The following is a 26800-nucleotide window of genomic DNA, read 5'->3' as shown; positions in this document are numbered from 1 at the left end:
AAATTATTAATCCCCCATACCATAAGAAAACAGCAAAAATCTCCATTAAAATGGTGATTTTTAATTGATTATGGCAAAATGCAAAAAACATTTTCTAAAATCAAATCTATTATGATCTCAAGTTGATAGTAGTGGTACTAGTTTTATTCAGGCATCAATCTACCTTTACAATTAAAATACATTTTGATTATGAAAACACTTGCTGCAGAAAAATTAGAAACTATAAGAAAAAAAAAACCCTACATTCCAGCAACCAGTGGAAAAAAATCACTGTTCTTTCAGATATCTCTCTATGTATGTATTAGGTGAAGTCATATGAAACTGATATTTTTATAGTCAAAAATTATATTGGCAAAACTATATGATTCACCCTGATAGGCAGATTCTGATATAATAAACAGAAACAGTATCATATATTGTGCTTTTTTAAGTTAACAATCTATTGTCAACATTTTCTGGTGACAACTGTACTTGTGTAAACATAATTACAATGACTATGGGCACTCCTTTATTTAATCGGTCTCTATTACAGGGTATTTAAGTCATTTTTGTTACTATCCTAAAGTAATATTTTGGACATATTTCATAATGCATATACCTAATTATTTCTTTGGTAAACCAAACAAGAAGAATTGCTTGCTTACAAAGTGAGGACAACTTCAGGGAATTTTTCCCAACTTTCCTCCAGAGAAGTTCTACCCATTTATGTTCTCAGCACTACAGTCTTATTAACATCAGATACAGTCATTCTTTTCAGTCTCTGCACCTTGACTGGTGAAAAGTAGAATCCCCTTGCTTTAAATTACTTAATTGCTAGTGAAATTAACATTTCAAAATATATTCATTAAATATTCTCCTTTTGAGGATTGCCTTGGCCCATTTATCTATTGGTGAGTTCATAATTTTCTTTTTCTTTTCCTTTGGGAGGGGCTGCAGAGACAACCCAGGGCATTGCATGTGCTAAGCATGTGCTCCACCACTGAGCTATACCCTCAGCCCCACAATTTCTTGTTTTATAAGATGTGTATATTGAAAATATCAATCCTTTGTCATATATGTAACACAAATATTTTTCCCATGTGTTTGTAGAACAATTGGAAATATATAATTCAAAGATACATGGCCTAAAAGCAGATGAATGTTTCACTTGCAAGACTGAGAAGACCATAGCAGCACAGAATGCCTTAGGGCTGCAGCCCACCGAGTCAGCTTCCTGTCTTGCAGGTCCACCTTGGGATCTAGGAAACTAGTTTACCTAACTGAGGTAACTTGATACTGGTATGTAGTTGTTTGTTGATTTAAAGTCACTGATTTTATTACATCTTCAAGTTATTCATCCCAGAACCAGATAGCATTCAGAAAACATAACTCCTTCAAAAAATATATGTATATAAGTACTACAAAGGCAAACAGTAACTAAACACTAAATGATAGATTGGTTTCCAAAAAATTTTCAGTAATCTCTGATTACTGCTACAGGTAAGAAGAGTTCACTATACTTCTAAAATCAGCAATTCCTACCCACCAGATTTAAAAAGAAGAAAGTTTTTATCAAATGTCTGACATATAAAAATATGATCGAAAACCATGTTAATTTCAGATAAATAAATGAATATATAAAAGGAATAGTCTGACTTTACTTTTAATTATATGAAAAGCTCTGTTTTTGTTTGGGAAAATAAAGAAATTATGTTAATAGGACCTTAGTGAAACTCAATTTAAACTTTGATAATTAAAGTTTCTACTTTAATGATATCTTAAATGTTTTCTTTTACACAGGAAGTAATTGTCCTAACACTTTTAAAAAAATATTCATTTCATCAATTAATTCATGATTGCAACTTAATCATAGGATCTCAGTATTTTTATCAGATACAGCAGATATCTATTTAATCTTATTTTAAAAGATTAAATTAAATCATAGTTGTATTTGTAAAATGACTATTCACTAGATACTATCAGAAAGAATGTTTTCTGGGCTAGGGGCATGGCTCAAGTAGTAGAATATCTGCCTAGCAAGCACAAGGCCCTGCGTTCAAACCCCATACTGCAAAAAGAAAAAGAGAGCGAGAGAAAGAGAAAAGAAAGGAAAAGATGAAAGAAAGAAAGAAACATGTTCTGAGTATGAGAAAATCAGATTAAGGTATCATTACCTTCTGTTTATGGTGTACTTAGCAATGAAAATAGTGGATTTAATGAAAAACTTCAGAGTTCAGTCTTACCATGGAGTTGTATTCTAAGATGCTTAAACCGTTCTCATGTATAGCCAGCCACATGAAAGTATTTCCAAGTGATGGTGGAGTTATGGGCTATGAAGAAGCAGAAGTACACTGTATTATAAGTACTACACAAGATTACAGAACATTTTCCGGTCTAAATGCCATGTAATATCTGCATTATACAACAGCAAAAGCACATTATTAAATACTTCTCTTGGTGAGAAGGTAGTGTGGTGTTCTGGAAAGAGTAGTAGATTTGATATTAGATGAGCCTGACTTTGAGACCCAGATCTGCTGTTTATTAATGTGTGTGTTTGGACAAACTACTCAATCCCTTTGAGGCTCAATTTACTTGTCTCTAACATAGGAACAATAATTTTTATATCTTATTTTTATTTCATGAGGTTAACAGTTGATAAAGTTTTTAGGGTTTTTATGATGACCCAAATCTTAATGAAACAAAATATATTGATGTGTTGCCAGGCAGCTGATGCCTGTAATCCCAGCACTCAGGCAGATTGGGAGGATTACCAGAAGTTTGTGTATAAAAAACACTGAGTTACCACCCAATCTACTGACAGCTGGTTTGCAAATGTCAGGTTTGCCTGAGGCCAGCCCAGGCAAAAAGTGAGATCACCATGTCAACCAGTTGCTGGGTATGGTGGCACTTGCTTGTCATCCCGTTCCTTGGGAAGTGTAAGTAGGAGGATCAAAGTCCAGGGTGGCCTGAGCACAAGCGGGAGACCCTATCCTAAAAATAACTAAAGCAGAAAGAGCTGTGTGGCTCAAGTGACAGTGTCTGCTTAGCAAGCATGAGGCCCTGAGTTCAAACCTCCAGTACCATAAAAAAAAAACCCAAAACCAAAGAAAACCCTTACGTGTGTGTTGTGTGTGTGTGTGTGTGTGTGTGTGAGATATGTGCTTTATAAGGTATGTAGTGCTATTACAATGTAAAGGTGTAATAGGTATACATTTTATCTGTGCGTTTACTAAATCTGATATTCTATGTCTAAAAAATGGAACAAAAATATGAAACTTTGTGATCAACAGTAATGAGAAGTACTAAATTTTCTACCATTTTTTATTGCACAAGCAATAAAATTTTATAAAGAAAAAGAATCTTCCACCACAAAATCTCAATTAAAACCCAGGAATGTTTTTGAGCATTCCACATTGATTATTTTGTTCAATAAACAAAATAAAACCAAAAATTTGACTTCTCTCAAGTCTTATAAAAGAATGTCAAGACTACAGATGAGAAACTGGGATGCATCGTGTGTTATTCATACACAGCTAAAGTTATCAGAATCTCATATAGAACAAACCCTGGCTTACCCTCTGTGTACTGAGGGCTGGTTTGCAAAAGACAGGAAAGCATTAAAAAGGTTGCCATTCAACTCGTGTCCACCAACAGATGAATGGGTAAACAAAATTGTGTGTGTATGTAATATTATTCAGTCTTTAAAATAAAGGATATTTTGATGCATGCTACATCATGGATGAACCTTGAAGAGATTATCCTAAGTGAAACAAATAATAAAAGGACAAGTATCATGTACTTCCTCATACACGTGGGTCCTAGAGTGGAGGAAGAGAGTGAATGGAAGAATGGAGAATGTTTAATAAGTCTAACATTTCAGGTTGGGAAGACTGAAAAAGCTCTGGTGATGAATGGTGGTGAAGGCTGTACTACAATGTGAGTGTACTTAGTGCCACTAAACTCTCTGCTGAGAATTGGTTTAAGTGGTAAACTTTATGTTATGTTTATTTTACTACACACACCAAAAAGGGGAACTATTAAGCAAGCAAAGGAAGTGCCTCTATTAAAAAGAAAGAAAAATGTCAGTCATGCAACTTGAAGTCCAGCATCATTACTTAATATTTTCTGTCAGCAAGCACAGAACATCTTATCAGAGCATAGGTGGATATTTAATAGCCTCCCAATGCTGAGGTTAGCATTAAAATGATCCATTTCATCTTTTCCAAAAGATAAAATGTGTCACTATGTTACCCAGCTTGGTCTTGAACTCCTGAGCTCAAATGATCCTCCTGTCTCAAGCCACTGAATAGCTGGGACTATAGGCGAGCACCACCCGGCTTGGCTTATTCCCTATATGTAATACATACATTCATTCTCTGAAAATATATTATTTTTCTAGATGTGTAAGAATATTAATGGTATTAACTTTTTGTTAACTTAGTATAGAGCTTCCAGTTAAAGTAGCAAAATAATTTCTTAATTGAGTCCAGTGGCATGTGCTTGTGATCCCAAGCTACATGAGAAGCTGAGATCAGGAGGATCATGGTTCTAGGCCAGCCTGGGCAAAAGAGCTTGTGAAGGCTGGTGGGATGGCTCAAGTGGTAGAGCTCCTGACTAGCAAACAGGAGGCTCTGAATTCAAACCGCAAACAGGAGGCCCTGAATTCGAACTGCAAACAAGAAGCCCTGAATTCAAACCACAAATAGGAGGCCCTGAATTCAAACCACAGTACTGTTAAAGAAAAAAAAAAGTGCTTGAGAGACCCCCATCTCCATAGGAAAAAAAGCTGGGTGCAGTGGCTCCTGTCATCCCAGTTACTGCAGCAGGAAGCATAAAATAGGAGGAAGAGATCCAGCTGGTCTGGGCAAAATGGGAGACCCTATCTCCAGAGTAGCCAGAGCAAAAGGGGCTCTGTGGTAAGGCTCAAGTGATACAGTGCCTGCCTTGCAAGCCAAAAGCCCTGCGTTCAAACCCCAGTACCTCCAATAATAATAATGATGATAATAATAAGAATAATAACAGTAAATTTCTTATCTAAGAATAACATAGTCATTCACAGAGGAAGAGTTAGAAGACACCTTATGTTTGACTTTTCTAGTCTGAGTTGTTTAGATGAAAAAACTGAGATCCAGAGAGGTTAATTGACTTGCCCAAAGTTACACAGCTATTCAGCAAATATTTCTAAAATGCTAATCTTATGCAAGGAATTATGGTGGGCACCAGAGGAAGAAGGTAGGACCACTCTCACTCTCAAGGAATGTTCAATTTATTGGTGAGGATAAAAGAAATACACAGAAGCTGAGCACTAGTGGCTCATGCTTGTAATCCTAGCTACTTGGGAGGCTGAGATTGGGAGGATGGAGGTTCAGGCCAGCTGGGGTAAATAGTTCATGAGACACATCTTCAAAAATAACCACAGCAAAATGGACTGGAGATGTGACTGCAAGTGTGCAAAGCCCTGAGTTTAAACCCCAGTCCCACAAAAAAAAAAAAAAAAAGGAAAAGAAATTCATAGAAAGATATAATACAAGATGGGATGTATCTGGTTCAGTAGTGCAAGAAGCAGAATGAAAGGGCATAGTTTGGGACTGAATGTCTGGCTCAGTGGTAGTTGCTTGGGATGCTAGGGGCCTAGGTTCAATGTCCAGCACCAAAAACAAAAAGGTACAGTTTTTCTCTTGGAGGAAAGGCTGGCTGCCTCCCAGGTGCCTTGCTAGGTGTTTCTGCAGCTCTCTGTCCTTGTTACTCCAAAGCATATTTACCATACGGTGCCTTGTTTATAGCCTGCTGCAACACTGGAGTGTTTACGTAAAAGAGACCTGGAGGTCTGGTACAACTCATTGGAAACTATGGGTTTTATGTGTCCCTAAATTTTAGCTCCAGGCTTGCAAATACTCACTAAGTAAATTAGCCAATGAGTGAGAGAGCAAATGAGTAAATAAATGAAAGAAGAGAATAAAGCTGAGTTCAGTTGTTGTTTACAATATCCTGATTATCTTAATGAGTATGGGAAATGAATTAGGGAAGGGGAAGGAAGAGTTTCTCCCCTTTCCTTAATGTCCCTTCACTGCTTTTCTTTAAATGGTTAGGAAATTCCTCATTTTTTATAAAGCCAATATACTACCTCAAAAGTGAATGTGGTTGGCTAGGCACACAAAGGTTTTTATTGCTTCTCCCTCCCATTCTTTCTTACTTTTGCAAAAAACAACTTGGCACCAAAGAATGGCCACTTTCTGGCTACTGTTAAATAAATGCGCACACAGTCAGCAGTGTTGTGTCCGCGGAGGGCCATCCATCTGGTTGATAGTCGCTGGTAAAGCTGTCTAAAAAAAAAAAGAAGAGTAAAAACAAAGCCTCAAAAGCAGCAGCATAACCAGCTATCACCCTCCCAAGATAAAGCTCTGCTTGAGCCAATCTGCTGCCAATTGTGCCACTCCATCTCACACCTGCCTGCCCTTTGTCCTCTCTGGAGCACTCCTTTCACCAAACTCTCATGCTGTTCATGTTCTCAACCTGATCTAGGAACTCCTGGCAGGTAACATTTACACAGCTGAATAGTTCACATCAAACCTTAGTGTAAATTAGGGAATATTTTCATTTTTTAAAGAAAAGCAGAAGTAGAGCCTGACTGGTAGAATGTTAGGTACGACCACCTCTGACTTGGAGAAAGGTTCAATGTAGCAATAAACTTCTTAAACCAGATCACAGAGGCAACCACTTACACAACCCTGATGAAAGCCTGATCTTAAGTGATCTTCTTTTGGAAAATTCATGATAAATTGGATTTGCTTCCATTTAAAAAATTTAACTAAGCATTTCCTAAAACTGAAACTCCAAATTAGTTGAGTTTAATTGAAAATTTCACATTAAAATGTCTTGTGTAAAAAGATATTTTTATTATCTTTATTTCAATTTGTTTATAATGGGATTTCCTGTAAGATGAATTTTGGGGGTAAATACTTCATAAAATTAAACATGTTTATATGACATCTTTTTCTTTTTTATTATCAGAATTAATTTGCCTGAGAAATAAGACCAAATGAAAAGCAGATCTAAATCAAGGTAATTTTTTTTTACTAAAAAAACTTTTTAAAAGTCATTCTACAATGTTTATCTACTTCAAAATATTGTGTTATACATAATAAATAGATTCAAAAGTTTCTTAATGCATCTTAAATAAAAATATCTATAACTTTTGGGGGGTCAGTATTAAAAAATCTTGAGAAAACTATCACTATTTTTCACCTTTAAAATTTGAACAGGGCTTGCAGAGTGGCTCAAGTGGTAGAGAAACCTGCCTGGCAAGTGTGAAGCCTCAAATTCAAACCCCAGCATCACCAAAAAAATATATATATATGTATATAATTTGTATGTAATAAATATAATTGAAAAATTATAATATATAATTTGAATAGAGGCTAGCTTGATTTTTGCCTCTAAAGAATTCAAAACATTTCCTTACCTTAACTGTTCTTCAGAATAGCCATCTCTATACCTTTTAGGATAAAATTTCTCAATGACTTGCTTGAGTGTTTGATTTGCTTTGCACTGATTGGTAACATGCCCTGCTGGAGTTGAGAAAGGTCTTTCGAAATCTCCAATCTCCACCTGATTGGAAATCAAAAAAGAGAAAACATAAGATATTAAAAAGAATATTTTAAAAAGAAAATCAGCTTTATTTTTTCTAAACATTCTCATTTCAAGTGCTCGCTTTAAAAAAAAATTTTTTATTGTGGTACTGGGATTTGAACTCAGGGCCTCACGCTTGCTAGGCGTGTGCTCTACCACTTGAGCCACAGCCCCAGTCCCTAAACACTCATTTTTTAAAAACATAATACACAAGTTTATTTGTCATGATTGTGCTGTTATGGAATTTATACTCATATGAAAGAACTGTTATTTAGTCTAAATTTCATTTGAATTTTAACTTTGAAATTTATAACTTAAAACATTTGAGTTCTACTTCTACATTAACCTCCTAAGGTTACTACCACCATCTGATAATATTTGCTAAAAGAAACTAGTCTATTATTGCCTAGAACAAATAAATTTTCACCTGAACGTACTATTTTAATTGTTAACACTAAGGTTCGAATGGAAGTTAAAAATAAAAGGTGAAAAAGTTACAGAACTGTAAAGAATCTTGAAACAGGATTAGATGAACTTTTTAAGGGTCTCTATTGCATGTCAATGGGAGCAAGAACTTTACTTTCCTTACTTTCTGCCTAGATTTTCTCTATAAATGTTACTGTATTCAGACCCTCATTCTCTAGTGAGTTATTTACATCCTAGGAATAGAGTTCTCCATTCTCCTGTCTCCCTTGACAAAAGAACATCCAACCCTTATCTCTACTTACGGGTCACGCAGAGGTCATCCTTTACATGCTCATCCATCTACCCAGTGGTCCATCTCTCTTCCAACTTACCTACCCATCCTTTTATCCAAATCTATACTCAGTCCTCATTATAAATTCATGCTAAATGATGTGAGAGGAAAAATTCAAACATAGTTCCCTCTCCTCAATGAGTTTACTATCTAGTAGAGGAGAACAGGGCATAGACAGACACTTGTAATAAACCATTAAGTGCCTTGTAGAGGGTACAAAAGAGTGTTCACGGAGGAAGATGGGATGGGGGACATTCAGGTGAATGTCCTACCATACATTCACATTATAACCTATAACATTTACCAACAAAGGACAAGGACAAGCCTGCATGGTCTTGTAGGAAGCCCCAGGAATCCATCTCAAAGGGCTTGCCTACTTCTGAAAGCTCATCAGTTATTATCTAAATCCCTCAACTGACCTTGGCCCTTACAACTTATGCTTCCAATTGTCTAGGTTGTATGACCTTGTTTCTTACTTGTTATTTGGCTGGCCTTTCCTATTCAGTTCCCAATCCTCATTTTCCTGGTTTCTATGGATACCCATCTGATATCCTCAGACTGAGTCTGATATCAGACTGATATCCTCAGTCTGATATCCTCAGACTGAGTAAAAGTTGTCCACCTCAATAAGGTTAAAAAAAGTCCTGTCTGGGAGTGAGTATCAGGGGGAGGGTAAACTGAGAAGGTAAAAATCTGAATGTACTTTGTACATGTGTATGAAAACAACAACAAAACCTGAAATTGTTCTAAGAAGAGGGAGGGGTGGTGAGGGAGCGTGATGGAGGGGGTGAATCTAATTAAGAGACATTGTAAGCACATATGTAAATGTCACAATGAAACTCCCCTGTACAAGTAATATTTGCTAATAATATATATATAAAAAGCTGTCCACCCAAGTCCTCCCTGCAGAGCTATGCATCGTCCCCACCAGACAGCATTCACCACAGCTACTTGTGAAACCTACACCAGGTCCTAACCTCCAGTGCTATTGTAGGTGACAGACAATAGTTACAAAAGAGCAGACCATTCAAGGCAACCCTGTCTCTTAGGGAAGCTTTTAGTGGCATGACCAAGCTCAATGTCAACCTTCCTTGGTACCTGACATACAGTATGGCATACAGAAAACACAATGAATATTTGGAGAATATCTGAAAATTAACTCAGATAATTCCCTCGAAGCCTAACACAAACATGATACCTTACCATACACTATCTACAACAATTATGGATTAGCTCTGAGAATTTTCTCAGGACAGATAACATCAACAAGGACCTATAGATAGTTAAGTCTACAATAGAAGCAATTTTTTTTTTTGGGTACTAGAGTTTGAACTCAGGGCCTCACACTTGCTAGGCAGGCGATTTACCACTTGAACCACTCCACTAGCCCATAGAAATTCTTTGTGCAGTTTGGTTTCTTTAGTATATTTAATTTATCTTCATAAAAACTACTCTGAGGAAAGGAGACCACAAGTATTATTTAATTTTCCTTACATAGATAAAAAATAGACTTTTTATGTTAGTCATATGCTCACAATTTTCTTGATGTGTGGTCATACCTCTCTGCCCCATCCTAAAATTCACCTAAAAAAATGTTAGAAGCATATGTTTCCACAGTAGGTTATAATTTTTCTTAGGGGAGCTTTCTTGACAAAATTAAAAGTTAAAGTAAGAAGACAAACTCAATTCTTTCTAAAAGTGATTAATTTGCACTGAGAATCTGTGCTTTTAGAGAACTAAACCCTAGAATGGCAAGTGGCAGGGAATCATTCCTAATCCTATTACCAAGAAAATAAGATTCCTGTTTTTTTTCTCAAATTTTTATCACCATAGAAACAGAACATCAGTTACACCTGGTGGCACACACTTATAATCCCGGTACTTGGGAGGCTGAGGCAGGAAGATTGCAAGTTTGAGGCCAGCCTGGGCTACACAGCAAGACTGTCATAAAACAAATGGAAGGAAGGAAGGAAGGAAAGAAAGAGGGAGAGAGGGAGGGACTCATGTAGCCCTAATCCTTTAAAGTCCGGATAATCTTAAAATAATTCTAAAACTAAACTACTTTATCAAGTATTCATCCTCTAAGAGCACTAGGGAGAATGGCTTATGTGTGAGGCTGTGCTAGACACAAAGAGGAACAGGCAGAGCCGTGGCTCTCAAGAGACCACAGTCAGTGACACAAAGCAGAAACATAAACTAATATAAACCACAGAGGCCAGGGCAGCAATTCCTATATACAGAACATTACAGAAATACCTAGAGGGCCATTTAACCCACCAGACAGGATTCAGGAAGGTTTCCTGGAATAAGTAATACCTACAAGGAAAATTACAGGATTAGATAAAACTAATAAGTGAAATGGCAGGGGCAGAGATGTCCCAGACACAGGAGACAAACTAGTAAAGAATAAGAAGTAAGGAAAAGGGCACCATATGCAGGTCAGGGAATGGTGCATGGACCTGCAATTAATACTTTACTGGAGCATAAAGTGTTGAGGGAGTGTTGAGGCCAGAGAGGCAGCTAGAGCTCTGATCATGAACGACCCTGTATGTAACTGAGGTAATGGCATCACATTTTTGTTGTATGTCTATTTCAATTACTAATGCCATATAAACAAATTTCCATGAACAAGTGACACTGGGCCAATTTCCAGGCCCAGTCCTTAGCACACCAGCAGATTACATTTCTTGTCTCTCTTTTGAGACATTGCTTTTGCTGCTCAGCCACCATTTTGGGAGGAAGCACAAGTAGTCACATGAGGAGAACACACGTAGCTGTTCCAGCTGACAGTCCCAGCAGAAGTCCCAACTGATACTCAGCATCAACCACCAGACATGTGAGTGAACAAGCTTTCAAATGATGCTACCCCTCTGCTGTGAAGTCACAACTGGCCCTCAAGCTATGCCAGCTGAAGCAGACATAAGAAGCCCTCTCATCTCTCTGCCCAAATTATTGTTTTAAGGTAGTGAATTTTGGACTCATTTGCAGCAATGGCTAACTGAAAAACAATCTCTAGCATCTGTGTGAAGGATACACTTTCGGGGAATCAGACCAGAGCAAGGTGCATGGTTACAAGCCTGGCAAGACAGCAGGCAGGATGTTATGTGGGTGTTAACCACAGCAATGCTAGCCAGCATAGAGAGCAGTGAATAGAGAAAAAGCAAGAGTTAAAATTGGTGAGACATGGTGACCAGATGGAAAGGGAAAAAGCAGAGAACAGTCAGTGGGGATTCCTGGATTTGAAGTTCTCTGGGGAGCTGAGAGGAGACATCACAGTGAAGATGGAGAATACAACCAAAGAGGAGGGAAGAGGAAGTATAGGTTTCAACAGGCTGAATTAAAGGGGCCCATTAAAGAGATATGAACTAGAGAGAAAAGATTTAGGAATTGTTGGCATGGGTGCGGTGGACAGAATAAAGAATGAGGAGCTGGGCGTAGTGATGCATGCCTGCAAGCCCACCACTTGGGAGTTTAAGGCAGGAAGATCTTGAATTCAAGGCCAGCCTGGCTACATAGTGAAACCCAGTCTCAATGCTCCCTCCACCCGCTCCCCACTCCAAAAAAGCAAGAGAATGAATGAGCTGCTCTGGGTTGGTGCACAGCATGAGAGGAGAACGAAAGGCCACGGGCTTAAGACCTAGGGGACCTAAGTGTGTCTGTGTATAGCACACCACAGAGTTGCTTTACCATTTTTTCTTATTTATCCTGTGGAAAGATGCAGGTGTGGTGGAGGCTGTGGGCTGCCTCTCGTGATCATTCCCTTATTTGTGAGTAATAAGGATCTTAAATTTCGCTGGGCACACTGCTGCCTGGCTAAGACCACATTCCCTGGCCTCCTACACAGCTAAGCAAGGCTGTATGTCTACATTCTGACCAGACAGGCATAGATGAAAGTGCTCTTGTGTAACCTCTAAGAAGTCTTCCCAAAGGCAGGAGAGCATGCTCTTCTTCAGCACTCCCTCCATCCCAATGCCCGGGACACTGATGTACAACTGGAGCTCTGGCATACTGCCAGGACCATGAGGGGGACACCCAAGGAGAGGTATACGGGAGAGTAGGACAAGACTCACACCCCTGATGACTGTGTAGAGGTGCCAGAATGTCCCCCCCACACACACACACTGGGAAAGACAAACGTACTTCTATTTGATTAAGTCACTATTAATTTGTATGTGCGCATTGATAGAAGGCAGAACTTAACCCTAATTGATATGCTAGATAAATAAAAGAAAGTGCTCTAGCTTGCTCAAGGACTTGTTCCTACTAGCTTGCTGAATGATTTCAGCATGGTATCCTCAGCCCACAGGCTCAACGCTCAAATTCCTTTATTAAATGCAAAGCCTAGAGCCATACTTTCAAGAGGATTAAAAAACGAGGCTCCCTTTGTGGAACGTAGTCTCACTCTATGTCATCACAATTATCAGCAGTTCAGAGTCAAACTGTAATTATAAAGCCTGCAACTTTTAAGGTGTAATCACAGTAAAATGAATTTAAAGAATTACTCAAGGCATATCGTTTCACTGCACTTAATTGAGTGAAGAAATTAGTATCTTATTATTTCCATATATTATTCTGCACAACATGGAAGTTACCTGAGCTAAAAGAGCTGCCATTTCTAAAGCCAGATCCTTACTTAGGGGAAAAAGGCCATTTATTATTTGGTCATTTGTTTGATACATTAACAGCAACTTTTCTCTATCAGTCTCTCCACGAGCTTGCATTGAGAAATACAGTCTGTAAAAAAAAAGGGGGGGAGAGAGAAAATTTCTCATTAAATGATATTCATTTCTTCTTTTTTTTGTCCTGGTGGGGATTGAACCCAGGGCCTTGTGTATGCTAGGCAAGTGCTATAACTCCCCTCCCCGCAATGAGGTTCTTACAAAGAAAGAAAGTAAAGATAAATTCAGAGGACTGAGATGGTGTTGTCTTAACATTGTCCTTTGTGTGGTATGAACTTACACTATCACTTCTGTCAGTGACCTCTGTTCTAGTCCATATAACATTTGTAGCAAAATGGGAAAATATTGCTTCTAGGTGGAAGGAATCCTGCTATGCTATTTTTTTAATGTTCTGAGGTATTAAATCCTCAAGTATTGCTGAGGAAGGACCTAAGACACCAAATGAAATTAAATTTGCCCTTTCATGTAAAGAATGCAAGATGTATCTCTTCATTTCAATGGACTGTGTGAACCCAATTTTCTAAACAGTTACGGTCTTTTTTAAACACCTCTTATATGCCAAAGAATAGGAAATAAAGGTTTCCATTCAAAATCAACTCCAAATCAATAGGATGTTGGTGGCTCACATCTGGAATCCTAGTTACTTGAGAAGCTGAGATTAGGAGAATTGAAGTTCAATGCCAGTGTAGGCAAAAAGTTCACAAGACCTCCTATCAACCAATAGCTGGGAATGGTGGTACATACCTGCTATCCCAGCTATGAGGGTGGCTGAGATTGGGAAGATGTCAATTCTAGGCTAGCCCAGGCAAAAAAAGTTCATTAGGGCCCCATGAAACAGAAAAAAGCCAGACATGGCCATGCATGCCTGTCATCCTAGTGACACTGAGAAGGGTAAAATAGAAGGATTGTGGTCCAGACTGCCTAAAGCAAAAAGCGAGACCCTATTTCCAGAATGACCAGGGCAAAAAAGGGCTGCAGGTGTGGCTCAAGCAGTAGAGTACCTGCCCAGCAAGTGAGAGGCCCTGTGATCAACATCAAACGGAGGGGAGAGAGGAGTGAGGTTTTCTCTGAACATCTAAAAAATAGTACCTATACTTTGAAATATGCTTTGCCTATTTGGCCATATACTGATAAGCAGCTCTAGGAGCTCAAAAATAATTTACATGTTCTCATTTTTACTCATGGAAACATGCATGGCTTTGTTTGTTGGTTTTCAGATGGAGTGTTGCTGTTGCCCAAGGTGGTCTAAGGGCTCAAGCCATCATCCCACCTCAGCCTCCCAAGTAGCTGGGCCTATAGGCGCATATCACTGTACTGGTTCATTCAATCAGTGGCCCTCTTTATTTATTCTCTGTGCTGTTTATTTATATGTGAGCCTTGCAGGGCTCTGGCTAAGGCCAGACACAAATTGTGTGAATGTTCGAAGTGTGATAGTGGGGCAGGTAAGCAACACTTTGACACACCTGATTACTGTCATGACAACGCAGTGGCTGGAAAAGAAAGATTTGGATCCAGTAGTTGTTAAAATATGTGTCCAAGTGGCTATTACTGATTCAGGCCTTTTCCCCACACACTTGAGAGGACACACCCCGTTAATTACAGTGTCTCTCCAAGAAATTATCCCAAATATCTTTGGAAGGAGAAGGCAGTAGGTCTGAGTCTGGGGAAACATGGTGGTTATACTCGGAGAAGCTCCTCCTACTCCACAATTCTGACCATTCTTCCTGCCAACCCCACTTACAAATCTGAGCAGTTTCCTGAAAAAAATCAGTCTTAAGCTCCATTTTTACCTATGGCTCCATGAAGATAAATAATGCAGGGTTGTTAAACTGGTAGAAGAATTTAAATGAACAGAAATAGATAATAAACTCAAAATGATATCAGCCAAGTGATAAAAACAAAGCAAATAAAGTTTAAGAAGAAAGCCTTCTCGGGCTAGAGGAGTGGCTTAAGTGGTACAGCACCTGCCTACAAGCATGGGGAGGGCCCTGATATTGCAAAAAAAAAAAAAAAAAAAAAAAAAAAGATGAAAGTCTTCTCTTTTTGGCACACTTGTTTTTATAGCAAGCTTATTTTCTGCACTTGAAATGAGGAACCATGCCTCATTCCTGTAATCCACTACAGTGTAGCCAATGTTATCATTGGAAGGTTCTTAATACAAATAAAAGAGAAAAAGAACCAAACACACGAATGGCTATGGGAAAGAATAAAAAGCTAAGGGGTGTCTTCTCTCATTTCCAGCATGCCAACTAGATAAAACCTGAGGAGGCTTAGCAAAGAAAGGAAAACAAACCCAGACATGTGTAGTTCAGGAATATAGTATGTAGGAGTCACTAGCTCAAACCCCTAGAGCTTGGGTTCCAACAGCTAGACAGGGCTTTGGAGGACATTTGGATTGGAGTAAAAGCATCACAAAGTGACCAACAAGCAACTCGAGGTGTGCAGCCTGACTGGGACATGCCCCAGAGGAATGGGATCTCCGTCTCCCACAATATAGCAGGCTCCTGGCTGCTCCAGAATCTTAAAGAGGCCAGAGGCAGAGAAGGTGAACTTGGACTACAGCAGGAGGGCTTGGACTAGACAGCAAGAGTATCCCAAGTACCTGCCTCCTCACGCCACACCCAAGAGGTTGCAGGCTGCAGGGTAGAAGCCGTATCTCTACACAGACACTGCTCCCAAGCTTAGCAGGGCTCAGCACAGCAGGGCCATCTTTTTGCTTTCCCTCCATTGGGCCCATATTCATTCTTCATACTCATTTCCTACTGTTGTCTTTCACATCCTCTTGTGAATATGCTAAGGAAGCAGCCTGTGATCCCTCTCCATCAACCCTCCCTCTGCTCCTCTACCACCACAGTCTACTCATTACCCTCACTAAAACTGCAGTGTGAGCTGGGTGTGGTGGTACATGCCCATAATCCCAGCTACTCAGGATACAGAGGCGGGAGGACTGTGAGTTGAGGCCAGACCAGGCAAAGTTAGCAAAATCCTATTTCAAAAACAAAGTAAAACAAAAGGGCTGGTGGCGTGGCTCAAGTGGTAGAGTTGCCTAGCATGTACAAGGCTGTGGGTTTAACCTCCACTACCATAAAGAAAAGGCCAAGCAAACAAAATCCCTGCAGTGACCCTCCCTCTTCCTATCGCTGCAGCTACAACTTCAGTCATCTGCTCAGAAGCCACCTGTCTGTGACGCCTTCCTCACCTTGCACATATACACGTTAATTCATGGTCACAGCAAATACCTATGTGGCAGGTTTTGAATCCAGTGCTTCATCATTGCCAATATTTAGTACTTCAGACAACCCAGAACACAGACACTACCTGAACCTCTATTTCATGCAGAGGGCAGTTGAGGCACAGAGATGTTAAGTGACCTGCTCAGGGCCACACAGCGAGGGGTAGAGTCAGGATCCTAGTCCAGGCAGTCGGCCTCCAGAGTTGCTATCTTTCACCACTCTGTTACACTGCTCCTGCAGTACTGCTAAGGCTTCATGCCTGCCTCTCTCTAGCCTCTGCAAGGTCCAAAAGGGCAGGGGAATTCTAATTGCTTTTGAACTCCTTGGGCTTCCAGTAAGGCCTGGCAGTGGTAAACTGTGTGATTAGATAAATGAATAGTACACGAGAAATGCTAAATATGGGAATTATTTGCCAAAAAAAAAAAAAAAAAGCCTGAAGACTCCCTTTTCCTTTGCTTTGGATAAGTGACTGAACTCTCAACCCCAGTTGCTTCATTTCCAAGAGGGAGGTAATAATGGATCCTCATGTTAGGACTGTAAGCAATGAAAAGTACAAAGTGCTCAGCACAGGCCTGATGTGGGATAAATGGCCAAAACACAAAGGTAACTCTTCCTAGCAGTGCAATTCTTCTCTAGAAGTGTTTAGACTCACCACAGTCTATTCCGGTGCCCAGTGTGGCAGGGCACACTTGTAATCCCAGCACTCAGGAAAATCTCAAGTGTAAAGCCAGCCTGGGTCACATAGCAAGTTCAAGGCTAGCCTAGGATATATAGCATGACCCTGTCTGAAGAGAGAGGAGAGGAAAGGCCTATTTTGGAATCTTTCAAATTGAACATAGCTGGAAGAAATGGGATAATCTCAGTGACCTGTCAAGATCCTTTTTGATTTAGGAGCCAATGGATGCAGGTGCTTTTCCAGTCAGCTAAAGGTAGCAGAGACAGGAATGTTAAACTATGTCCCAGAAAATAACAACCACAAAGCATTACTGAAAACAGTCTTTGATTTTCAAGAAGGGGGAAGGAAGAGTTGTATCTGTAGGAAAGAACCCTTGCCAGTTTTGCTTTGTTGAAAATATGCCTTGGCTTTTGCAATTTCATACACACAGTAAGAAATCACATGAAATAAGAAGCTTTAATGTGAATAGAATTTAAGCACTAGTTTCCAAATCCTCTTCTATGAGAGCAAGTTCAAAGCCTATTAATTAGATCTTTAACCCATAAGTCTAAATAATTAAAATTCCATAACCTGCTAAAAATAAATTAAAAATTCCATGATAAAGAGAATTGGTATTTTGGTTGTGTTTATTACAGTGCTATTTGGCAGATGAAGAATCAAGTCCTTGGCTTTGTGACAGGTCACAGCCAGTTCTCCTCATGACCGTGTGTCTGGAAATTAGGGCTTGTTATCTAGGTTATTTACACACATATGCAAAGCATGCCATATTTAGAAACCTATTTTGTCGTAGCTGTGCCTCTCCAGCCAGTTCAGACTTCTGTTAAAAATTAAGCCCCTTGGGTTAGGGTGTGACTTAAGTAGTTGAGTGCCTACGCACCAAATACGAGCCCCAGTTCAACCCTCAGTAACAAGCCCCCCTCAAAAAAGAGTTTAATGTCTCAGTTGAGTTGGGGCTTTTCTTTACTTTTCTTTCTTTCACCTTACTTTCTTCCATCTTCCCTCATTTTCTCCCTCCCTTCCTCCTTTCCCTTCCTTCCTTCTTTCTTATTTGGGTGCTAAAGATATTGTCATGAAGTTTAAAAAAAAAACAAAACAAGACAATCTTCATATGTGTTATTCTCCTCTCTATCCTTTCTAGTGGTATAGACTTAGAGCATTACTCTTCCGTGTGACTTTCAGACTACCTTTATTTATTTCATCCAGATTTAATTTGGGCTCCAATCATAGCCATCACAACCAGAACTAGTATGTATTGAACATTTATAATCCTAGACATGGAAGTCATTCCATTTGGTTCTCACAAAGCCAGATGAGAATTCCTGAACTTGTACACAATGATACATGTCCAGCTCAAGGATCTGGCTCCTTCCACAGAGTAAGATCAACAGATGGGGGCAGCAATAAGGACCTTCAGATCAGTACTTCTCAGATCTTAGTGTGTGTAAGAATTATCTGGAGAGCTGCTAAAACAGAAACTCCTGGGCTTCAACTCCAGAAATTCTAACTCAGTAAGTCTGAAGTGGGGCAGAATAATTGCATAATTTGCATTTCTAACTTTTCCATTTGCTTCTGAGGCTGTTGGTCCAGGGCCCACACTTCCAAAACTACTGTTCCAGCACTGAACAGAACCAAAACAACCAACTGGAAGGTCCACATCTTCCAGCTGCTGCTCTTACCAGTCACTAAAGGCCACAGGTGAAGAATTCATCAGTGGAAACAGGTTGATCCAGAAGTAGAGCCTATTCCATTTCCATTATCTAAACAATGATGCCCATCTCTGGGAATCTCTAGGAATGCATGACTTAAAACCTTAGATACCACAGCTTCATAGCCAGCTTCTACTATTCAGAATGCTGGCAAGTCAGCACAGCTCATGAGACTCCAGTGGTTTACAATCAGCACTGATTCAGATCAAAGGAGTTTGTTGAAACAAAAGGTGGCCTTTAAGTGCCTGAGAGTGTGAGAAGTGGGGACCAAAATATGAACATACCATTTTAATTAAACCATTCTCCTACTGATGAGTATGTTAACGCCCTTCCCTGATTTTTCACTATTATAAAAATATGGCAAAGAAGATACTGGATCATATCAGAATACTCTGCCTACTTGAGTATTTCTGTGGGATAGGTTATTAGAAAGAGAAATACTGAACTAGGTCAAATCTCTTGCTTTATGTCATATAATTCTTGCATTCCAATTTTAAGTCTATGAACATCTTCCAAAAGTAGTCCTCTAAAAGAATTCAACACTACATCAATAATTCCACCAAACTCTTGGCCTGACATTTTATAGATTAATTTGTGAGTTATAAGATTCAAATAAAACCAGCAAAATATCTTTATTTTGGTACAGTTAATGTAAGCTGGTCAGTTAACAGTATTTATTAAGTACAAACTTCTGCTAGTACATGGAAGAAAAGGAAATATTTGAAAAAGGAAGGAAATCTGGTGTCTGACTATAGGTCAAAGTGCATTATAATTTCATCTATTGAGAAGCTGAGTGCTCCAGCTGCACTGGGATTTTTTCAGTTCCTGAAACAGGCTGTGGAACCTCCCTCTACAGGCCCCTGAACGTCCTTTCCAACCCAGTCTGAGGTTCCCAGAACCTCCAAGCCCCTCTCTGACTTTGGCATAAGCATCATTTTCTGAAAGAGGCCTCCCAGTGTCTCCCATCTAGGCCAGGCTCCTCATTATCTGCTCTCACAGTACTATCCTCTTCCTTTAGAGAACTTAACATGTGATTATATATTTTCCAGTGTGAATACATGATTACCAGATTTTCCCCAATAGCCTGTAAATTCTGAAAGATCAGGGACTAAGCCTATGTCTGTTTTTATTACCACTTTATCCAGAGCTTCTATAACAAAGTGACTGGCTTATGGTTGAAGCTCGATAAATAGGGAAAAAGAGAGAGAAACAGAGACAGAATATAAAAGAATGAGAATTAGGAACAGAACTTTGTGTGATAGCTTCTTCTTACAGTTATCATTTAAAGGAAAATAAACATACAAATAAATATGATATTTCACGTCTACTCAACAGGAAACTGAGTTGTGGGAGCATGATTTGAACACAGCTGTGGCTCCTACTCTGGCATTTGGATGTCTTATTACACACCTGTTCTTATAAGTTAGACGAACAGTTCTTGTACCTTCACATTTCCCAGGCTGCTGTTCTTTGGATGCCTGTTCCCATTTAGAAATAATGTCACAAATCTAGAAGAGAAGTAGAAAACTGAAATTCACAAGGCTTAAAATTAATATTTTGTGAAGACAAGTATGTCTAGACTGAAATTTTTCAGTTTCTATGATCAAACAAAATGCACTTAAGCTTTTTTGTTTTCAATGTCTGTGTAGCTCTGAGCTTAGGATTTAATTATAAATTGTTCTTTGGCCCACTTATCCTTTTGGACACACATTAACTTTGGACTATGGCCATGAATTTTTTACTCAACAAGCAATCTTAATTCAGGACTACATGGCACTGGACACAAGAAGATTATAGGGATTTTTTTCATGATTCAGTCACTGAGGAAGCAATTTTTCCACTTGCTGAGTTTAAAAAGATTGGAATGATGAAGTTATACCAAGGAAGATCTGAACCATAGTACAAAGAATAGTCTAGACTCAGTTCTAGCCATTCGATTTATGGAAAAATCTTTTCCCTTTGTAGGTCTATTTCCTATTTGCAAAATAAGTGGATTGCTTCTTCATACTCCCTTATAATTCTGTCTTTCTCATTGTTGCCACCACTCAATGGAAACTTCATTGAAGTTATTTTATTACGACGTATAAAAGATTTTTAAAAATTTTTATTTCCATACAGACCTACCCTTCAAATTGCAGTTCAGAGTGTTGAGGGCATGGATCAGGCTGTAGAGCACCTGCATAGCAAGTGTGAGGCCCTGAGTTCAAACCCCAGTACTACCAAATTGCAGTTCAGGTCTTCTCTAGTTCATCCTCTGTGCAAGGTTCGGAGCCCTCTTAAAACATGTATCAAATTCATTGCTAGTTTAAGGTTACCAGTGTGTAAGTCTGCTCTCCCCTAAGTAAATTACAAGTTAATTGTGGGCAGAAGCTATTTCTGCTCCTTTTTATGTTCCCCACAGTTCCAGTCCAGCCCTTGGGACACTGAAAAAAGTTCAGTAATATTGCTGAATAAACTTTTCAAAAAGTTATTTTACTGGCACTTTCACTCCTCTCTTCTCATTACCCTAATATTCAGAGTGCTATTACCATTATTAGTCTTTTCCCTTTCATTAACATGGAGTGTATATGTATGCAGACTGCATATTAAGAATTCACAAAATCTGGCAGGTTTTTATTTTTTTACTGTGAAATTAGGTTGCTTAAATTTTTAGAAAACTCCTGAATTAAACTTGCAAAGACTAAGAGTAGCTAGTCTCTTTGCTATTTGCTGGGTTTGGTTTCACCTTGATGTTTCCTTGGAGACAATGCTCCAGGTCTCTGCCAGAAGGATCATCGGTGAATAGCGCGAATCCAGAAAGCACTGGCTTCCTCATTCCTGTGTCCTGGTTCAAAGTATTCAAAAATTCTTCCACTGTGGTGGATGCATCAAACCCAACTACCTAGACAGAAATAGCAAAGCTGTTCTCTTAATAAAAAGCACATAAATTTCAAACAGAGATTCCAGGGGAAAATAGGACATACTTGACACATGATTAATGATAGCATATATTTTTCTGGGAATTTTAACTTTTTGTTCCAAAGTTCCACTGGAGAAAATTAGCACAGTTACTTCAGTAGTCAGCTTGCTGTTAAGACTTCAGAAATCTCTGCTTCACCCAACAGACAGGAGAAAGACCATTTGACCACTACGAATATCTTGCATACTAATTATACTTACATTACAAGTCAATCAAGAACTACAGCACAAATTGCAATCTTTAAGCAAATGAAAGAAAATAAGTAAGAAATGTATTTAAATAAATGAACACCTTTCCGTATTTAAAGTCTTTTTCTTTAATAGGCAGTTAAATATCTGAATTCTCTAATGAAAAACTAATTGTTAGCCTTGGAACATGTGTCCTTCAGTTAATAAGCAGGAGTTGGGAGGGTCTGGAAAGTATCCCCAGATAATTCCTGAGTTTTGAGTTTGGAGATTTTAAAAAAGAATAAAATTGTGCATACCCAAAGTTAGTGATTATTTCCTTACCAAGTAAGTGCACTGATTGGGAAAAAGTTTGACCAAAGTGTTTTTGGTTTTCTCCATCAAAATTATAATGTTATAATGGCAGCAAAACCCATCTCTTATTTGGGTTTGTTTTTAGTGTGAATCCTTATTAGCAAAACTATTTAAAAACTCCAGTGGTTTTGATGGAAGATCTGATCTACTTTCAGATTTATCACTGCCAGCTGCTGACCAAGGTAGGTAGTCTCTCTTCCCTGTTCCACAGAGGTTAGACATAGGATTCTTGGCTAACTATATTTTCCAATTAGGGTAAAAAAGGCTAACCCACCTGATATATACCATTCATGAAGTGCACTGGTATACTGAAAGGCAAAGAATGATGGTAAGGGTTTCGAAGAAGGGTTGAAAGAATTTCCATTCTTGAGGGTCTGGCTTCTCGATCACCATTTTGTTGAGTTCTTTCTACACATCGCTGGCAATAAATGGCATATTTTCCAAATTCTGTCCTGTAATACAAAACTTAAGATAAAATCTAAGGATGAATTTAATTAAGACAATCTAACCAATGCAACCATTAAGAAGGCCTCCTTCAGCTAGGCTGGGTGGCTCATGCCTGTATCCCAGCACTCAGGAGGCTGAGGCACAAGGATTGTAAGTTGGAGGCCAGCCTGTACTACATAGGGGGACTCTGCTTCAAATCTCCCCCAACAAAGAAAGCTTTCCTTGCTGCTTATTACTACTAATTATCGTGCTAATTACTATAGTAATGCTTATTTTTGAATTATATTAAACCACTATATCTTTTCTTAAATTCCAATTTTTTAATATTTGCAACTCCTCTACAAAGCATTTATCTTTTACATATTGTTATAATCACAAATTGAATTTAAAATTACCAGGCATTTTATAGTCAATATACAGTAATTGTATTAGTCAATGTAAAGCAAATAATGTACAAGGAATAATATAGGGTAACTTAAACATATGATGCAGCAGAGTTCTTTTTTGAAGAACACGTAAGCTAATGTTTCACTGCTAAACAAGGTAAGCAAATGTCTTCACAAAAATAAAAAATATATTTTTCGTCTTCTTTTTTTTTGAGACAAGGCCTTGCTATATAGCCCAGCCTGGGCGCAAACTCATGATTCTTCTGCCTCAGACTCCCAAATACTGGGATTATAGCCTGTACCACCACACCCAGCTCTATTTTCCTTCTTTATCCTATAAAAATATACACTTGTTAAAAATCTTATGCATTAAGCAAACCACTACAGTAAATAAATGTAAAAGTGGGATTGAGATTTTATTTGCCCTCTTTGTAAATAATTGTGAAAAATTTTAATTTTGTTTATAAAAGCAGATTGATAACACTTCTAAATATATTTATATTCAAGTGCCTTCCAGACAGATCCAGTAGTGTCACCCTATGTCAGAGAGTTCCTCAGTGACTGCAACTACAGTCACTAACCTTGAGCATAGGTTTCCCAGAGTGTATTATGAGTTTCAGGGTATTTTCTTATCGTTCCAAGTTGGTCTTTGTTTTACTATGTGTTTGTTTGTTTGTGTTAGTTCTAAGGTCTATTTTAGGGACCTAACAAGAACCTCTTGTGCTGGGGATGTAACTCAGTAGGCAGAATTCTTGCTTAGCTTGTACAAGGCCCTGGGTTTGAACCCTAGCAACACAAAACTAACCAACCAAACAAACAAACAGGAACCTCTTGGTGGACAAAATGAACCTGGATAGGCTTTGGCTGAGTGCCTGGGTCCCATTTTAAGAAAACCATTCTGATGGTTAGACTTGAAATATCTTTTTCATTGGAGTAAAAAATCTGAAGTAATTCAAATACATACAATAGTAAAAGGACAGAAGACAGGGTGGGAGTCTTTTACATAAAAGAATTCACTGTAGAGAAAAACAGTAAAAGGGAAAACTAAGGAAACAAAACAATTGCTTTTATTAAGTGAGTACCAGCTAATGTTGTCATCTTACTTGAAATGCACACTGACTTTTCACTTAAAAATGTTCTTTGTGAGATTTTCAAGCTTTTACTGAAGTTGAGATTTAACATAACAAAGAAAGTACTTTCCAAGCTTCACATAAATGATAACAAAAGGCTTCCTGTCCCAATATTTGGTTCACACATTCTTCTGAAAATGCACCTGGCAGGTTATTAAATACTTATGATTTGTGGTAGACTTTCGGAGGCTACGTAACGGTTCAGCTGGCTAGTTTTCTGCACACCTGGAATCTGCATTCTTCTTTAGATGGAGCCTGAGGAGCCACAGGAAAGGATGATGGGGAAGGAAGAGCCCAACACACAGCGCTAAGAGCTGCCAGCCCTGGGCAAAGAGAAGCATCGTGGGTTAGACACCATGTTGTTGGACAGTCACATGGGAGGAGGGAGCCTGACAGAGGCTGGGAGAGCAATAGGCTGATGACTGTCATTCTTAACCCAAAAATGTTTTGCTTCCTCCACACACAAATTATGTCTTTAGAGCACCTTTACTACATTAGAAGCATAAAAATTCTATATTGGGTCAGATCCATAATCAATTTAGTTGTGTATATTGTTATCAATAACCAAGATACTAAAGTGTTAGTAGATCTGGTTTTCCTTTTTGATATCACATTTAAAGATTAGGGACATTTCTCTTTTTTGTTCCTTTATGTATTTACTCATTATTGAAATATGTACAACTTTGAGAAAGGCAGATTATAAAATAGTAAAAAAACATGTACTTAAAACTAAAACCCACTTATCCACACATACATACATAGGGGTCAAGTATAAAAGTATTAACAGAGGTTATCTTTAGGTGACAGAATTACTTGTGACTTTTAATTTTTCCTTTGCAATGTTTTATATTCTTTTTGTATTTTTTCTCATTAAGTAAGTATCACTTCGTTAATTTTTTTAGATGTTATATAGGAACGGAGAGGGAGATAGACCCTTGTCCTTGCCCTTGAGAAGCATATAGCCTAGTAGGAAATACTTGTATATCTGAACAGTAATAATAAGACATAATGATAATACTACATACTAATTGTCAGTATTGGGGTTTGAACTCAGGACTTTGTGCTTGCTAGATAGGTGCTCTACAGCTTGAGCTACAACTCCAACCCATATACTAACTTTTTAAAGAATAACCAATGGAGGGAAGAACTAACTGCTGGAGTAGTCAGGGAATTGTTGCCAGAATATAAAGTCTATAAGTAAGAAGGAAGAAAGGGGAATTCAAATAACAGGAATAAGGCCAGGTGCAAGGTAGAGAGTATTGCAAAGGCAGGTGTGTGAAGAACAGGGAGGGTCTGCAAATTCACTGTTGAACAGGGAGAGTGCATTCATTCATTGTGTGCTGGAGGCAGGAGGTGGAAAAAGAGGAGCCAGTGGAGTGGGATCATTAGCTTCAGCTTCAGAACCTCTCTTGGTCAACCCCCTGGAAGGCCCTGCAAAGGACCCTATCAACTGTATTTACATTGACTTATATTTTTTAACATATGCAAAAGAAATGCATTTTGTACTATTTTTTTAAAAGAAAGATTCTCTCAAATTGGGTAAACTTCAAGCCCACAAAACTTGTATCCAACCCTGAGAATCTGTACACTAGGATAAGAAATTTCTCTTTAATTCTGTCATTAACAGGTTAATTATCAATAGGCAAAGATAAAAACAAGCGTTCATTAAAGAGTAAACACAAATGACTACAAAAAATACATATATGGGGGTGGGGGCAGGGGGGAAAAATGACCCAAGCCTTGTATGCACATATGAATAATAAAACAATTAAAAAATAAATAGATAAACTAATATGCATATTTGGAGCAAAAAAAATACATATATATATTTAGCTGTGATAACAATTAAAGAAATGCATCCCAAATTAATAGTGAAATACTACTTTTTACCTAGAAAAAGAAGAATTACATTGAATATTGTTGATGATATAGGGAAAATTCTAGAAATGGGATGAAAGGAATTCAATGGGACATGTACACAAAATTTACTTTCAAAGATGCCTACCAAAAGGTATTACAGGAGGAATAACTGGAAAAATCTAAATGTATACTAACTGATATTAATGTGAACATTAATGTTTGGAAGTGGGGCTGGTGGAGTGACTCAAGTAGTAGAGTATCTGCCTAGCAAGTGTGAGGCCCTGAGTTCAAACTCTGGTACCAAAAAAAAAAAATGCTTGGAAGAATTTTTAAGGATATAAGGGAAGTGATTATGTTCTATAGTTTAAAAAAAGTAATGCAATGTAACTCTGCTAATATGAAAAACTGTGAGTGTTCATAAACATATACATACATATAGGTTTATGCATAAATGTATAGATATACACATTAATCAAAAGGATATACATCAAAATATTAATAGCTAGTTTTCCTTTCACAATTTTTGTATTTTTCAAATGTCTATAATGAATGTGTATTATTCTTAAAATCAGGAAAACATCCTTTTAAACTGCATGTATGTTATGAATATATACCTGTAATGGTCCTGGTTGATTCTGTGGTTGTCTTCGTCTTGTCTGTTTAATGAGCTGACAACAAATTTCATTCTGTAACTCAGGATGTGTCAGACAGACCTGCAGAGCGCTCTGGGCTAGAGATATATGGTAATCAATGGCAGGGGAGTCAACTGCTGCATTTATAAAAAGCTGGCAGGTCTGAAGTCAACAAGAAAAAGATAAAC

At 38.3% G+C, this 26800-nt stretch overlaps 1 protein-coding gene across 7 annotated transcripts in view; it reads right to left on the bottom strand.

Annotated features, from left to right (window-relative positions):
• Plekhh2 (pleckstrin homology, MyTH4 and FERM domain containing H2) overlaps positions 1 to 26800 on the bottom strand; it is a 125462-nt gene that overhangs the window by 4843 nt on the left and 93819 nt on the right. For 4 of the 7 annotated variants that reach the window (XM_020157403.2, XM_074049591.1, XM_074049590.1 and 1 more), the window contains 9 exons: positions 26595 to 26774; positions 24346 to 24443; positions 22432 to 22609; positions 21385 to 21540; positions 20070 to 20167; positions 12958 to 13099; positions 7442 to 7587; positions 6173 to 6302; positions 2223 to 2309 (listed from right to left, as the gene is read on the bottom strand). In XM_020157403.2, the coding sequence (XP_020012992.2) occupies positions 2223 to 2309; positions 6173 to 6302; positions 7442 to 7587; positions 12958 to 13099; positions 20070 to 20167; positions 21385 to 21540; positions 22432 to 22609; positions 24346 to 24443; positions 26595 to 26774 (1215 nt within the window). Of the gene's footprint in view, positions 1 to 2222; positions 2310 to 6170; positions 6303 to 7441; positions 7588 to 12957; positions 13100 to 20069; positions 20168 to 21384; positions 21541 to 22431; positions 22610 to 24345; positions 24444 to 26594; positions 26775 to 26800 lie in introns of those variants that run through there. The other 3 variants (XM_074049593.1, XM_074049595.1, XM_074049594.1) reach the window with 3 other exon arrangements.

The sequence above is a fragment of the Castor canadensis genome, chromosome 12, assembly GCF_047511655.1.
Source record: "Castor canadensis chromosome 12, mCasCan1.hap1v2, whole genome shotgun sequence".
NCBI lineage: Eukaryota > Metazoa > Chordata > Mammalia > Rodentia > Castoridae > Castor > Castor canadensis.
This window is presented reverse-complemented; position numbering and strand designations above follow the sequence as displayed.